Genomic DNA, 17,423 nt, shown 5'->3' with positions numbered 1-17,423 from the left:
TGTCAACAAATGCACTGTGACCTAACAATTCCACTTTTCTCTCCTAGAGAAAATCAGATATGTATTTTCTCTAGGATAAAAGGCATGCATAAAAATGTTTGTAACAACCAAGATGTTGATCAATACGTAAATGGCTAAATTAACTACATCAGTTATATTTATGGACCACTTCTCAGCAATTTTTTAAAGTTTAGATTAAAAAGGATCAACTTCATCACAAGAAAAAAAATTATTTTATAACTAAGTATGTAGGTGGTAGTTAACTAAACTTATGGTGATCATTTCGCAATATGTATACACAGATCTCAAATCATTATGTTGCACACCTGAAACTAATGTTAATTATACCTAATTTAAAGAATAAAAAACTCACTAGTTGTAAAGAAGAAAAATAAAAGATCTACCAAAACTTTAAAAATATTCTAAACACATATACAAAACACTATAGAAAGGACTGAAAGGATATTCAGTAAACTGGTAACATGACTATCTTTTTTCTGAAGGGAACATCAAAAGTTCCTTTTTTACAAGAACATATTTATGTATCATTTACATAACAATTAAAATGTTATTAGAGTTACAGTAAGCTTATTTGATGCTTCTGGGAAGCACACTTGGAGAAAAGAAGGTTGATGGGGTCAAGAAGACTAAGGATGAAAAAGATGAAAAAAAATCATTTTATTTTTATTTTTTGTATTTTGGCTGCAACTCGCAGCATGCGGGATGGTTCCCCGACCAGGGATCGAACCTGGGCCTCTGCAGTGAAAGCACCGAATCCTAACCACTAAGCCTCCAGGGAACTCCCAAAATCAATATTTTTATACATCGTTTTTGTGTGTAAAAGAATTAAAATTGTATTAGAAACTGATTTTTAATATGCAAAATGTAACCATGGGTACAGGTAAGTGATTCATAAATCTCGTACTGTGATTTTAATAAAGGTCTCCAAAATAAATACAACTACTTTAAACAAGGGTTGGGGGACAATTCTTTCCAGTCTCCTGACAGGAATTTAAAACTGCAGTGACACTATTCTAGGCCTCTCCTGTGGGCCAGGCTTTGGTTGAAAAGAGGACCTTATCTGGATTACCAGAAACAGCAATACACAAGCCAAAATCATCCCAAAAGTGGAGGAAAGTGTGTCACAAGGTCTGAAGAATGCCTCACCTGCAGTTCAGTCAGAACTGCAGGTTCTAACAGAAAATTCATGATTACAAGTCCTTAAATACTTCCCTACATTTCCTATGTTTCTATCTCTGGTAATAAACTTTCTGGTGAAATTTTATGGATGGAATTCCTGTACCTCATTGAGTGAGTGACAGTAAATCCAGGTTTGGTTAGGAAAAACATAGTTTAATTCTGTTATTACAGCATAATTAATATCCTCCTTCCCTCTCATGAATATCCTGGTTTATAGGATAAATCACATAGGCCTCCTACTAATAAGATTATTGTACTAATTTAACACTCCCCTAGTTTGCACCTACTCTGGTCTCTGGACCCTAAAGGTCCTCTGCTCCCATTTCATTATTCTTGAGGTTGCAAATTTGCTTAGGAAAATAGGAAGCCGGCAGACCCAGGTTATAGAAGGCAATCTGGTATTAAGAAATGAAAGAAAATATACCCACTTCATTCATTTACAAGGCCTAGAAATCTTCACAAAAGTCAACTCGCTAGGTAGTAACACTATCTGGACTAGAACCTAAGTTGTGAATTTCTACACAACAATCTCTTATGAAAGTTACCTAAGTTATTCAATTACTAATAGAAGTTGTGTATAAGTATAGAGTCAGTACTGCAGAGAGGCTGTAAAGTTCCTCTAGCACTCCACATATGAAGAACCGTATTCCTGAGGGCACAGAATAGATTCCAAGAACAGAAATGTTGCCTACAGAGAAACATCAGCAAAATTAAAAACCCCATGAACCACACCATACATCAAGAATCACCTGGTTCTTAATCTCCAACAAAGATTAAGGACCCCAGTGGTCCCCTGCATCGGCAGGTGGACTCTCAACCACTGCGCCACCAGGGAAGCCCTCTTTGCTAAATTTTATAGAGATTTTCCTTTAAGATTTTTGTTCTCTTCAGTTATTAATACTAGTAAACAAATAGATCTTTGCAGCTAGGAGAGACTGGTGGCAGTATTAAATTCAGAGCAAAATTTTAAGCAGCTTTTTCTGCAACTGTTAAGATTTATCAAGAATGATGGTTTAAAAACCATTTATCAGACCTCAGCTGTAAAATAACTTTTGTTTAAATAAAGTTATACTGTACCACAGCATTATAAAAAATGATTTGAGTATTACTGTGCAAACCAATTACCACTTATCTCACTCTGTTGGAGTTCCTTGGAAGAAATGTTACTATACCTCTATACCTGCAATACGTGTGTCTATAACAATCACCTTATATTTAACCATTTCCTTTATCTCTTTTGAGCCTCACAACCCTGTAAACATGCTTGAATTTTCCCTGTTCCACTGTTAACCTTTAATTTTTAAGAAGAGTGAAGACTTGTACGTAAACAGCTGTAATTTCTATATGAAAAGTTCAATTAATTTACTACAATTTAATTAGAAAGCAAAACTAGGAGATACTGGTTTCTGTCTTCGGTTTATTTAGTATTTCCACTTAAACTAAAAAAAAAAAAAAACCTGCAGTTGCTATAACCAAAATAAAGCACCAAGGGCCATACTGCATTGGTCAGCATTCAAATGCAGTGGCATAATCTTACCTCCCCTAGAGAGGTGAGCTAACTGAATGTCAGAAGACTACTGTTCACCTAATGTGCAATTCACTCTCTCGTCAACTATCCTATTTCATTTCAACCAGTTTCCACCACAGTCATAAACTCAAAGCTTTTGAGTAGCAACTACAGTATAGCATCTCATTTTTAATATGACTACTTAGCACGGTTTTGAAAACACTGAAATTTTCAGCTTACCAATTATTTCACAATAAAAAATTCACAATTGCTCTTCCACTTAACATATAAACCCCCTTGCTCCGACTGGCTTCACCTCTTTTTAAAAAGTCTACAGAAACTTTTCTATAGGATGAACTGCAACACCTACCTAAAGTCAGCTGTCCCATGTCACTAACACGTGGGGTAAGACATAACTGAGGCTGTGCCCGCCGAGCGGCTCAGCTCCGTGACCCCCGCCGTGCCCCACCAGCCAAGGAGAACCCGAGGTCCCACCTCTTCCTGCTGCTCCCTTCCCAGATGTCCATTTATGTAAACAGGCAGAGTGAATGACACCTTGGAACGAAACACCTCCGACTGACAGGGAACGGAGGCCTGCCCCTCCCCCAGCCCCCCGCCAGCATCGCCGCCACGCGAGTCGCCCCGGAACACACCCTCCCGGTGCCCACCGCAGAGGAACCACAGACCTGCCTCCAGGGTTTCCAGTAGGGGCAGCGGCGGCGGCCCCGTCCCGGCGGGGGACAGGTGCTGGGGAGGCTTTTTGGTCCAGGGATTCTCCTTCCGCGGCAGCGGCGGCGGCGACGGCGGCAGCTTTTCCTCAGAGCCTGCCGCCTCCGCCTCCTCCTCCCGGGCGTCCTCGGCCGGCGGGTCCCGAGGCAGCGGTGGCGGCGGCTCCCAGCCGAAGGGCCCCCCCGGCCCGCGCGCCTTGTGCGCCAGGTGCAGCGCCAGGGGCTTCACGGACACGGCCGCCTGAGGCACGCTGTGTCCCAGCACGGGCGCCGGCAAAGGCTCTCCCCGCGCCCCCGTGCGGGTGGCGAGCGCGTTCCTCTCCTCCCTCGCCGCCTCCTTGCCCTCCCGTTCGGGCGGGGGCAGCTTCCCGGCTTGCCGGCTCGCCGCGGCCGACAGCGACTCCCTCTCAGCTGGTACCGCGCGCCGCTCCTCCGGAGGGTGAGCGGCGGGCACCCGGGCGCGAGCAGACATCGTCCCCCTGCCCCAGCCGCCCCAGCCGGGGGCGGCCCGGGGCCAGGGAGCCCGGCTGCCCGTTTCTCCGCCGGGACACTGACTGGCTCCGGCCTGGGGAAGAGAACCCGAGAGCCCGGCCGCCCGCGTCGGCTCAGGCCGCGGAGCTCCCGGCGTCGAACGGGGCGCTAACCGCCCGCCGGCCCAACCCGCGTCAGCGGCGCGAGCCTCGAGCCTGCCAACACGCGCCGGGCGCCGAAGCCGGAGGCCGGGAGCCCTCACTTGGCGCGGGCTGCGGCACAAACGCCGCAACGCGAAGCTGTAGTACCTCTAGCAGAGTCAGGTAGGCTCGCGCTCCCAGAGCCAGTAACTGCTCGTGGGGTCAGAGGCGGAGGCGGGGGCGTGCAGGGGGCGGTCCGAAAGGATGGAGCAGGGGCGGGGCCTCCCGGAGGAGCGTGACGTGGCCGCTCACCGGCTCCGGCCCTCGCCGGGCCGCCGCCCTCGGTGGTTGACTGACGACCCCGCCAGGGTGCCGCCCTGCTTGAGGGCTGGCCCCGCCCCAGCGGCCAGCCGAGAGGGAAGGAGAGCGAACTGGGCGATTCCCCGGCTCGCGGGCTACGGCGGCCCCCTCTGCGGGCGCAGGGGCGGGGCGCGCACCGAGCGACGGGCTCGCGCCTCGCTCCGCCGGCTGCGAGCGAGGGGCGGGGCGTGCTGCGCACGTGGCTCGGGGCGGGCGGTGGGGTCGCTTTGCCCCAGGCCCTGAAGTGCAGTTGACTCCTGGCGAGGTGGGTAATCTTGGCCACCGACGCTGGGCGGCTCCCGAATGGGCCTGGGTACCACCACCGAGCCACCTTGTCCCCTGCGTCTGTCGCGTCTCCCCGTGAAAACGTTTCCCCCGGCGCTTTGGGGCACTGCGGTCATCCTGTAATATTGAGCCGCGTCCAAAATAAAAACAGTGTAATCTGTAGGTAAAGTTATGAAACCTTTGCCCCGGCACTAGGATTAGTGCACTTCCCCGCCCCTATTCCCAACCACGATCCGAAGTATTTCTAAAGTCGTATGGAGTAAAACAGATTGTTAATACTTCGCCGGCTTTTTAAACAATTTTATGAGGTTTTTTGTGTGTCTTTTTTTTATAATGTGATTCAGTTATACATATATATATATTCTTTTTCAGATTCTTTCCCATTATAGGTTATTACAAGATACTGAATATACTTCCCTGTGCTATACAGTAGGTCCTTGTTGTTTACTTTATACACATGTTTTTGAATTTGTAGAGAACACTTGTTTACAAATTAACCATGCTCCAAATACTTTTTCCTGGAATGGATATATGTTAAAAAGGTACAAATATATTTTGATTTTTAAAATGCAATGAGAGCTTTCTACTTGGCAGTCAGATGAGTGATATTGGTTTCATATGCGTGTATTTATGAGTTAATGATGTTTCTGTTCCCGTGCTAGGTCGCCGAAAATGGGTTCACCTAGGTGAAAAAAGTTTTCCCTGAGGGACCGTCCCCCCCAACCCCCTGAAAATATCTGTACCTGACATTTGTATGGACTTGGCAATGGGTCCCTCCTGGCTTCCTTTAAGGACTGCCAAATGTGTACAGGACTCCCCTCCCATGAGTCTTGCTTCAATCACATTAAACGCGAGATACTTTCTTTTTTTGTTTACTCAAAAGTTGTACTAGGCATAAATTCCTTATTTTCCTAGGGCTAATAAACTATTCGCACATTACAACTAAAAACAATAAAGCCTTTCTCGTTTTCCACTGTGCTTCCACCTCTAAGTGTATTCCCAGAGAGGCGCCATCTTTTCTAGCTCTCTTATTGGTGAAGCCCTGTGTTTTTAACTACCAACTAAGTGCTCTTCCTGCTAGAATCAGCCTTTTGGAGTCTCGCCAGGTAATGCTTGACTCTTTTACAAAAGCCTGGCAACAAATTCACACTCCACATGACTCAGAGAACACTTTCTATTTTACCATCTATTTAAATACACGTGGATTAAAGACGTGGATTCAGTTGAGAAAAAGGGTATTTGGAATGGTTCCTGAAGTTAGAGTCATATGGGCTACCTAATTATGGTTGGTGGTTTTGTTTGTTGCTGTTTTGGTTTTTTTTTTTTAAGTGAAAAATCATAAAGATGCTTTATTGACCAAACACAGGACTTTCTTGGCAATAGGTTGTGCTTCCAAGGAGAGAAGAACTGGAGGGTAAATGTGTACTCAAAAGGTCTGCAAAGAACTGGACAGTAGGTGTTTGGGTATCTTCACTGTAGTGCAGTGCCACTAATGTCAGTGAAGGGAGTTGGCTATTTGTTCTCCCTTTTTAAAACACATATTACTAACTCCTGCTTCCACGTAACTGCCTCTTGGAAACAACTTCACCTATCTTCTGTTTGCCCCTCCGTGTCTGTTCTCCACCCCTTCCCTGCTCTGTGTCAGGGAGGGCTGACCCTCCCAGATTACACCTACGATAATCCCTTGTTCTGCTTGGTATCTCAATGGATTCAGGTAGTGGGAAGTATCGGCAGGAGATTCAAGGCCAGAAGATAGTGGGGTCATAGTCCTTATTCCCCAGGATGGGTCACCAAGGGTTGACTGCAGAACCTTCTCTGTACAGTTTATCTCTAATCCTTCCCTTTGCTTCTTCAGGCCTAAGTGTAATAACTGCTAGTCCTTGGGGTACTGCATTATCCCTTGTTGGTTTCCCTGACTCTTACCTGCACCTCTGTAAATAATTTAATAATTCTCTTCAAATTATTTAGTTTGAACTTTCCATCTGGTATCTGATGGGAACCTGACTGACCTAATTTGCCATTGCTGAAGCCCCGTTAGTTTGTCATCTGGCCTCTACTCTGCAAGAGTCTTCCTTTGCTTCTTAGTTCAAAATCATCGAAGAAAGACTTTATTTTTTGTAGCCCGATCACACAAATCATTATCCATCCTATGGATTATTTGCCCTTGGGTAGGATCCCCATCTGGCCTGGAGAAACAAGTTATTGGTTCAAAATACTGCCATCAAGGCAATGGGGATGAGAAAGCCAATTATCAGTAGGGATGTGAGAGAGGTACATCCTTTAACCAGGTTTTTTTTTTTTAATAAATTTATTTATTTTTTGTCTGTGTTGGGTCTTCATTGCTGTGCGTGGGCTTTCTCTAGTCGTGCAAGTGGGGGCTACTCTTCGTTGCGGTGCGCAGGCTTCTCATTGCAGTGGCTTCTCTTTGTTGTGGAGCGCAGGCTCTAGGCACGTGGGCTGCAGTAGTTGTGGCACGCGGGATCAATAGTTGTGGCTCGCAGGCTTAGTTGCTTCCCAGCATGTGGGATCTTCCCGGACCAGGGCTTGAACCCGTGTCCCCTGCATTGGCAGGCGCATTCTTAACCACTGCACCACTAGGGAAGTCCCCTTTAACCAGGTTTTCTTCCCTTTTCCCAATCCTAGTGAGTGGACTACCATATAACCTAGGAGTCCATATAACCCTCACCCTCCATAATCCATTCATTTACAGATATCTCAAGCATCTGCCAAGCAGTGTTCTAGACACTCACCAAGACTGATTGTACCTCCTAAGTGTCTGTCACAAAGTCCTGCTTTCTCCACTGCCACCACCCTACTCCAAACTGCCTTTATGCTTCTGTAATACTGTTACAACCTCTTAACTGGCCAGCCTCTCTGCCTCCACTGAGACCTATTTGATACAATTATTGTGAGGATTGCATGAGATAATATGTGTAAAATGCTTACCAAGACTTTAGCTCAATAATACTGCCTATTTTTATTGCTTTTAAATCCATAGACTTAACCAGGATATGTGGATTTAATTTTACTGAATTACTGAGGTTAGAAGCCTGATCTTTTTTTTAAAAAAAAATGAAAAACTGGAATCTAGAACAGAGATATAGGGTTATCTTTTCAAAAAAGAGAAAATGGTTCTCTAGGCCTCAGAAGTTATGAAACACCTAAAGAAATTATACAAACTTGATGATCACATGTTCAAATGAGCCTCTAAAAAGGTGAATCTTGTTTTTCCTGTTTAGAGTATGCTAATATGTCTTCAGGTGATTGAACCCATTTCTCCTCCCCCTCCCCCTGGTGTCTCAGGAAATCGAAGTCCCAAGAGAACAATCAAGATCTTTGTTTTTATTACCAGTGCAATTGAGGTTCGGCTGGTAAAAATCCAATGTGCAGATAGCTGTACTGCATACTAGAAAGGTTTCAAAGAATGCATTAGATATAATCTATTTCAAAGTCCTACAGTTCAAGGAGAAGATAAAACTAAACCCAGAGATTTTTTTTAACTTCCTATAAAATAAATTTTTTTTTAATATAAATTTATTTATTTTTTTGGCTGCGTTGGGTCTTCGTTGCTGCCCGCGGGCTTTCTCTAGTTGCGGCCAGCAGCGGCTACTCTTCGTTGCGGTGCACGGGCTTCTCATTGCGGTGGCTTCTCTTGTTGCGGAGCACGGGCTCTACAGGCGGATTCTCAACCACTGCGCCACCTGGGAAGTCCTAAAATAACTCTTAAAAAGACTAGATTTTTAAACTAGATACACTGAAACATCATTTCCTCCAGTTGCAGAGCCTTGGGCCCTGCTTATCATAATAACTGCTTTAATTATGAGATAATTCTCAGAGAAGTACTAAATACTTCCAATTATCTCTAACCTTCAAGGTAGGATCAGTGCTGTGTGTTTGAAAGGCTTTGCTCCTTCCCTTCGATTAATACAACTGATGTCTTCAATCTTAAAGTGAGAATAAAAGCACCTCTAGAAAATTTTGCTCTTTTTTTACTTATCTGTATCATACAAATAGGTAAAAACACTGTGCTTGTCATGTAAACATAGCTCCAAAACAAATCTAGGCTACCTTTCAACCAGATTGCCATTCCTAAGTCGTAGATTTCTCTACTTTTAGGTAGGTTTTAATACACCAGTTCAACAGAATAGGAACTCTCTCAAAAGTTTGGGTCTTGTCTAAAAACTCTCAGCCAGTAGTAGTAGCTAGGATTGATACTGAACACTGTCTGCCTTTCCTGCCACATTATTTAGTCTTTTTCTTCTACAATAACTTGAAATAACACAAATAATGAAGTAATAGTTAATCTTTTAAAAAAATAACTCTAAAAGCATAAGCTCAAGGAATTCTCTTCCAGTTTTCAAAGAACAGGGATTTTCAAACAATAGGGTATACAAAGGATTAATAACCTTTCTGAATTCTTCACACTATCCAGTTATATTTAATATTAGTATAGCTTTATGAATACTGGCACAACACAAATGAGATCTTTAAATTCAAGTTCAAATGAACTTCAGTGGTTGACATTAGAAAAAATAAAGTTTCTCTGACAGAAAAATTAGCGAAAAGTTTTTGTCACCTTCTTAAAACTTATTATAGCTAATTTTAATCAATTAATAAGTATTCACTGAGTGCTTACTGTGGTCCCATGACTGAGCTAGACCCTGGGGATACACTAGTGAACTGGTCAGTTCACGAACTTACGCAGAAAGGCAGAATGCATAGTGCAGCAGCTTTCACACCTCATGACTTGATGCATATAATTGAACCAAAAGCTTCACAAACCAGTACATATCCTTACAAATGAGTACATTCTCATGTGATCTATTCCATTTTACTTTTCTAAAAAAGCACTAAATTAATTTCCTGACACAGGTACATACAGATTGTAACATACAGTTTTTAAAAAAATGACAGTGGCACAGTGGTTAAACTGAAACTAGATTATCTGGGTTCAAATGTCAGCTCTGCCACTTCCTAACAGTAAAACTGAGGGCAAATTATTTAACCTCTCTGTGATTTAGTTTCCTTATCTGTAAAGTGTGAAGAATAATTGTACCTAGTTGTATGGTTGCTGTGAGGATTAAAAGGGTAAGTTTATTTAAAACTCATAGGGTGGGGACTTCCCTGGTGGTCCAGTGGCTAAGACTTCATGCTCCCAATGCAGGGGCCCTGGGTTCTATCCCTGGTCGGGGAACTGGATCCCAGCTGGATCCCACATGCCCCAACTAAGAGTTTGCATGCTGCAACTAAAGATCCCTCATGCCGCAACTAAAGATCCTGCATGCCACAACAAAGACCCAGCACAGCCAAATAAATAAATTTTTTTTTTTAAATAAAACTCATAGAGTGGTACCTGGCAGATAGTAAGGGTCAATAACTAAAATCTGCCATCATTACCACTACAACTATTATTATTATTACTATTACTATTATTAGAGGAAACTGACAAAAACCAAACTCAATAATTACAGATTGTTGATAAGTATTATGAAGAAAACAAATCAAGGAGGTAAAATTTAAACTGAGAATTAAAGGATGAGAAGGAACAGGTTGGGACAAGTATTCTGTTAAAATGAAAGGAGCTTGGTGTAAGCTCCTTGGTGGAAGAAGTGGGAGTGTATTTACCAAGGCCTGCTAAGAGGACTGTAGCTAGGACACAATAAACAAAGCATGGGTAGGGATGAGATTGGAGAGATGGCCTAAGGCAGACCTGCAGGGGCTTCTAGATGTGGCAGGGTTTGAATTTTATTCTCAGAGCACTAGGAAGACACCAAAAAGTTTTAGCAATTAATTAACACCCCTGTTGCTGCAGTATGGAAAATGAAGGGAGATGGGCAGTGGCAAAATCTAAACTGTGAAAAAGAAGTGGTTGTGGTAGTCCAGGAATGAGTTGATGGTCTGGATTCAAGTTGTGGCAGCACATATGGCAATAGAGTGACTTAAGATTCATTTTGGAAATAGGACTTGCTGATCTAATAGTTGTGAGAAGTAAGATAAAGAAGGAAATCAAGTTCTAAATTTCTCCCTAGAGTAACTAATAGAGGTTGAGGTAGGAGTGTGGGATTAGGCACTTTGCCTCATTTTCTTAGTATTCTTAGCATGTAATTAAGTAGGAGAAATTATTGAAAATTAACTGTAGGTGGTACACCCTGAGTGTAACATCTGAGAGAATCAAAATATAGGGAATAAACATATGAAAATCATGTTCAACCTTATTAGAAATCAGGGAGGGGCTTCCCTGGTGGCACAGTGGTTGAGAGTCCACCTGCCGATGCAGGGGGCACAAGTTCGTGCCCCGGTCTGGGAAGATCCCACATGCCGCGGAGCGGCTAGGCCCGTGAGCCATGGCCGCTGAGCCTGCACATCTGGAGCCTGTGCTCCGCAAATGGTCCACATTAAAAAAAAAAAAAAAAGAAATCAGGAAAATGCAAATTAAAACCACAATGAGAAAACACTATAACCCACCAGAGTGATTAAAAAAAGGGTCTGACACTAGCAAAATTGTTGATGGGGATGGGGATAAATGAGAACTCTTATACATTCATAATATAAATTAGCACAACCATTTTGGAAGTCTGTTGGGCAGTATTTACTATAGTTGAACAGGAACATATCTCTGACCTGGCCATTTTAGTCCTACCCAACAGTAATTTGTGCACCAAATGACATGAACCAAATGTTCATAGCAGCATTCTTTATAATAGCCCTTAACTGGAAATAACCTAACTGTTCATCAACAGTAGAATATATTAGTGGCATAGTTATATAATGAAATACCATACAGCTTTGAAAAATGAACAAACTATAGCTATAAGAAACAATGGGATTATCATAGACATAATGTTAAACTGTTAAACAAAAAAAAGATGGAGGACACAAACCAATACACTGCGATTTATACAAAATTAAGTTTACATAAAGTTCAAAAAGAGCAAAATTCAATCTATTAAAAGTCAGGGGGGATTTCCCTGGTTGTGCAGTGGTTAAGAATCTGCCTCCCAATGCAGGGGACACGGCTTTAAGCCATGGTCCAGGAAGAGCCCACATGCCGCAGAGCAACTAAGCCCGTGCACCACAACTACTGAGCCTGCGCTCTAGAGCTCACAAGCCACAACTACTGAAGCCCGCGCGCCTAGAGCCTGTATTCCACAGCAAGAGAAGCCCCTGCAGTGAGAAGCCCGGGCAGTGCATAGAAGAGTAGCCCCTGTTCGCCGCAACTAGAGAAAACCCTCGTGCAGCAACGAAGACCCAACACAGCAAAATAAATAAATATAATTTTTTTAAAAAGTCAGGATAATGGTTACCCTTGGGAAGAAGGATGGAATTAATAAAAAAACTTATGTGGAATGTGATCGATTATTCATGTTAAATGACTCAAGTGATTGCCTGTGAATGCTCAGAGGATCATAATTGTTTGCTTATATTTGAATAATTGCTCTCTGTATGTACTCAGTTTTCTCATATATAAAATGGGGATAATAATGGTACCTACCTTATAAAGTTCTTGTGAAAATTAGAAGAGTTAAAATATGTAAGATGCTTGATACATTGCCTAGTCCATGATGTTAAAAACTATCAAAATGTTAGCTATTGTTGTTACTACAGGTATGTGATAATAGAAAAGAGACAGTGCTGGGCTTCCCTGGTGGCACAGTGGTTAAGAGTCCTCCTGCCAAGGCAGGGGACACAGGTTCGAGCCCTGGTCCGGGAAGATCCCACATGCCGTGGAGCAACTAAGCCCGTGCACCACAACTACTGAGCCTGAGTTCTAGAGCCCGTGAGCCACAACTACTGAGCCGACATGCCACAACTACTGAAGCCTGCGTGCCTGGAGCCCGTGCTATGCAACAAGAGAAGCCACGACAATAAGAAGCCCGCGCACCGCAACGAAGAGTGGCCCCCACTCACCGCAACTAGAGAAAGCCCGCACACAGCAACAAAGACCCAACACAGCCAAAAATTAATTAATTAATTAATTTAAAAAGAGAGTGTTTTAAGAAATTTACTAAATAATTGGATATGATATATATTAATGTGTTGCTAGTATTTTTTCTTTTGGCCACACTGTGTGGCATGCAGGATCTTACTTCCCCCACTAGGGATCTAACCTGTGTCCCCTGCAGTGGAAGCAGGAGTCATGACCTCTGGACCGCCAGGTAATTCTCGCTAGTATTTTCTTGAAATTAGAGTGTCCTGTCTTCTGAATTTGAACATCTCAAAGTAGTGATGGACATATCTGTCCATCATAAAGTAGACAGGCATGAAGATAGCTACTAACTGTACTTGCTCCCCATTGCTCTTGATTCTGTGATAGCCAAACCTGGCTTCCCACCAATATTTGCCTATTAGAGAAGGGATATGTAGATCAGTGAAGATCAGAGTCTAATTAATTTAATAGTAACATTATTCATTGAAAAATAGTAACTTATATTTGTTTTTTGTTTTTTCTATTTTTTAGCCTTAGGCGCAGCATGCGGGATCTTAGTTCCCCACCAAGGATGGAACCCATGCCCCCTGCAGTGGAAGCATGGTGTCTTAGCCACTGGACCGCCAGGGAAGTCCCTATATTTGGTATTTAATACATCAACTTCTCCAAGTGCATCAAAGCAGATCTCTTTTATTATTTCTTTTCATTTTGAAATATAAACAGAAATAGAAAGAATAATATAGGGAACTCTCATTTACCCATCATCCAACTTTAACAATTAACCACATTTTGCCACTTTTGTTTCATTTATGTATACCCCTGTATTAGTTTTCTATTGCAGTCATAACAAATTACCAAAAATTTAGTGGCTTTAAACAACAAAAATTTATTATCTTGTGGTTCGTAGGTTAGAAGTCCAACTGGGGACTCACCAGGATAAAATCAAGGTGTTGTCAGAGCTTCGTTCCTTTATGTAGATGCTAGTTTTTTCTAGCTTCTAGAGGCTGCCTACACATTCCTTGGCTCAGGGGTCCCTTTCTCCATCTTCAAAACCAGCAGTTATTGGTTGAGTCCTTCTCACATCACATCTCTCCAACCTCCTCTGTAATGTAGTCAAATCTCCCTTTGCGCCTCTGTTCTGCCTCCCTCTTCTACTTTTAAGGATTCATAAGATTAGATTGGGGCTTCCCTAGTGGCGCAGTAGTTCAGAATCCACCTACCAATGCAGGGGACACGGGTTCGAGCCCTGGTCCAGGAGGATCCACATGCCGCGGAGCAACTAAGCCCGTGCACCACAACTACTGAACCTGCACTCTAGCGCCCACGAGCCACAACTGCTGAGCCCGCATGCCTAGAGCCCGTGCTCCTCAACAAGAGAAGCCACCGCAATGAGAAGCCCACGCACCACAATGAAGAGTAGCCCCCGCTCAAACAAAGACCCAATGCAGCCAAAAATAAATTAATTAATTAAATTTATTAAAAAAAAAAAAGATTACATTGGGCCCATCTGTATAATCCAGGATAATCTCCCCATCTCAAGATCCTTAATGTAATCACATCTGCAAAAGCCCTTTTGCCAGATAAGGTAACCTGTTCACAGGTTCCAAGGATTAGAACATCTGTACAGGATCATTATTCTGCCTGCTACAACTTACACACACACACACACACACACACACAGTCGTTTTCTCCTGCAGTATTTTAAAATAAATCTGAGACAATTTTGCCTATAGACACTTCAGTATGTATCTTTATTTCTTTTCTGCTTCATCTTCAGTCCAGTTTCTGACTCCACACTCAATCATATCATTAAAATCACCAATGACCTACATGTTAATAAGTCCACTGACTAATTTTCAGCCTTCATCTTTCATTTATTAGAATTAAATACTCAATGGTAGCTAATAATTAACACACATATACTTAACACTATTCTAAGTGCTTTGCATGTGTTAATCCTCAAAACAACCATATAAAATAGAAATGATTATTGCCTCCATTTTCAGACAAGGAAACCAAGTGGATAAATGGCTTGCCCAGGATCATACAGTTAAGAAAGTGCCAAGGCAAAGATTTGAGCCCAAGCCATCTGGCCCCAATTTTCTCCATAATTCATACGCTTAACAATATACTACACTATATTGCCTTTCTTTTTCCTTAAGCTTGTTCAGAAATATTAAAAAAAATATCTTGCGGTGATTTATTTTGTTTCTTAAATCCAATTACTCTATCATGTGGTAAAACCAAATGGTACAATATTGTTTATAGTGTTTATAATGGGAAAAAATATTCTACCTCACTGAGTCCTAGTCCCCAAAGTCACCATTTCTCAAATTTTGACTTGCCGCTATAAAACATGAGGATTGAGCACACTTACATTAGCCCATCCTCCCTTTCCTCCCTATTTTTGATATTTATCGTTTATCTGTTTACTTTAAGGAACATATTTGAATGTTTACTTACTACTCCATCAATTTTATTTTTTTAATTTTTTAAATAAATTTATTATTTTTTTAAATTTATTTTATTTTTGGCTGTGTTGGGTCTTCGTTGCTGCAGGCCGGCTTCTCTCTAGTTGCGGCAAGCAGGGGCTACTCTTCGTTGCAGTGTGCGGGCTTCTCATTCCAGTGGCTTCTCTTGTTGCAGAGCACAGGCTGTAGACGTGCGGCCTTCAGTAGTTGTGGCTCGCGGGCTCTAGAGCGCAGGCTCAGTAGTTGTGGCGCACGGGCTTAGTTGCTCCACGGCATGTGGGATTTTCCCGGACCAGGGCTCGAACTTGTGTCCCCTGCATTGGCAGGTGGATTCTTAACCACTGCGCCACCAGGGAAGCCCTTTTAAAAAGTTTAAAAAAAACTTTTCATTAGTGGTTGAGAGTCCGCCTGCCGATGCGGGGGACACAAGTTCGAGCCCTGGTCCGGGAAGATCCCACGTGCCGCGGAGTGGCTGCGCCCGTGGGCCGTGGCCACTGGGCCTGCGCGTCCGGAGCCTGGGCTCCGCAGCGGGAGAGGCCACAGCGGTGAGAGGCCCGCGTACCGCAAAAAAAAAAAAAAAACAATTAAAACACTTTTCATTATATTTATTTACTTGGCCATGCCTCACGGCTTATGGGATCTTTGATCCCCGACCAGGGATTGAACCTGGGACTTCCTCAGTGAAAATACGGAGTCTTAACCACTGGGCTGCCAGGAAATTCCCTCCATCAATTTTAGACAGAATCTCTTATAGCCTCACTCTGTAAAATGAGAATATATCACCCTACCCCATGTTCTTTCAATTTTTGTTTGTTTTTATTTTTAACATTTTAACCTTCTTTATTGTGAAATATAGCATACACAGAAAAGTGCCTCCCCAAAATCAAAACCAACAAATATACAAATGAATGGATAAAGTGAACAGCTAACCAGGTCAAGAATTAGAACCTGCGTGTATCCTTTCCCATTCACAGCACTTTCTCCCCCTTAAGAGGTAATCATTTCCTTGTTTTTCTTTGTGGCCTATCACTGAAGTATGTATCCCATAGGTTTGCCTATTTTTTTTAATTAATTAATTTATTTATTTATTTTTGGCTGCGTTGGGTCTTCGTTGCTGAGCGGGGCTTTCTCTCGTTGCGGCGAGCAGGGGCTACTCTTTGTTGCGGTGCGTGGGCTTCTCATTGTGGTGGCTTCTCTTTGTTTCAGAGCACGGGCTCTAGGCGCACGGGCTTCAGTATTTGCGGCATGCGGTCCCAATAGTTGTGGCTTGTGGGCTCTAGAGCGCAAGCTCAGTAGTTGTAGCGCCCGGGCTTAGTTGCTCCGCAGCATGTGGGATCTTCCTGGACTAGGGATCGAACCTGTGTCCCCTGCATTGGCAGGCGGATTCTTAACCACTGTGCCACCAGGGAAGTCCCTGTGTCATCTTTCATTCAATATTGTTTTTAAGATTCATACAAGTTGTTTAAAGCAGCTGTAAGTCATTCATTTTGTTATAGTTTGTATATTCCATTGTATGACTCTACCACAGTTTTTTATTTATTCTATTGTTCATGGACATTTGGATTCTTTTCAGTTTGGGGCTATTATTATAAATATTGCTATGGTAAAATTTTTCTTTTCTGGTGTGCATGTGCCAATTTCTCTAGGGTATAATTTTAAGAATAGAATTTCTGAGTCATAAGGTATGCATATCTCATCTGTTGTGGATATTGCCAAACCATTTTCCATACTCTGGTATCAATTTATACTCCCACTGTCACTGTTTGAGAATTTGCCACATCCTGGACAACATTTCTTCCTTTCATTTACATTGTCAAGCTTAATTGTTTATATTCTATTGTGTAGCCATAATGCACTTCTTTATGCTTTATTCATAGATTGGTTCTAAAATTTAAGAATCCATAAACAGATTTATATTTTCTTATGAGTATGTAGAGATTCCTCACTGCAAAACAATGTAGTGTGCCAAGATTGCATTTCCTTCTCTGTGTTGTCAATGTCAGGATCCCCTAGAAACAAGATCAAATGGATTCATATCTTATATTCCATCAGTATAAGATAATCAACAAATTTTTACGACATTTCATTTTTTTAAAATAAATTTATTTATTTATTTAATTTATTTATTTGGCTGCGCTGGGTCTTCGTTGCTATGTGTGGGCTTCCTCTAGTTGCGGCGAGCAAGGGCTACTCTTCCTTGCGGTGCGTGGGCTTCTCATTGCAGTGGCTTCTCTTGTAGCGGAGCACGGGCTCTAGGCATGCAGGCTCTGTAGTTGTGGAGCACAGGCTTAGTTGCTCCACGGCATGTGGGATCTTCCCAGACCAGGGCTCAAA

At 42.7% G+C, this 17,423-nt stretch overlaps 1 protein-coding gene across 5 annotated transcripts in view; it reads right to left on the bottom strand.

The window, feature by feature from the left end:
* Nucleotides 1-3,963, bottom strand: part of LARP1B (La ribonucleoprotein 1B) — a 130,567-nt gene extending 126,604 nt beyond the window's left edge. For 2 of the 5 annotated variants that reach the window (XM_082653436.1, XM_082653437.1), the window contains exon 1: nt 3,394-3,963. In XM_082653436.1, the coding sequence (XP_082509562.1) occupies nt 3,394-3,907 (514 nt within the window). In that variant the 5' untranslated portion in view covers nt 3,908-3,963. The remainder of the gene's footprint in view (nt 1-3,393) is intronic. The other 3 variants (XM_082653433.1, XM_082653434.1, XM_082653435.1) reach the window with 2 other exon arrangements.
* Nucleotides 3,964-17,423: the final 13,460 nt, after the last annotated feature.

The sequence above is a fragment of the Grampus griseus genome (assembly GCF_964374135.1).
Source record: "Grampus griseus genome assembly, chromosome: 4".
Taxonomy (NCBI): domain Eukaryota; kingdom Metazoa; phylum Chordata; class Mammalia; order Artiodactyla; family Delphinidae; genus Grampus; species Grampus griseus.
The sequence above is the reverse complement of the archived record's forward strand: the minus strand, read 5'-3'. Positions and strand labels throughout refer to the sequence as shown.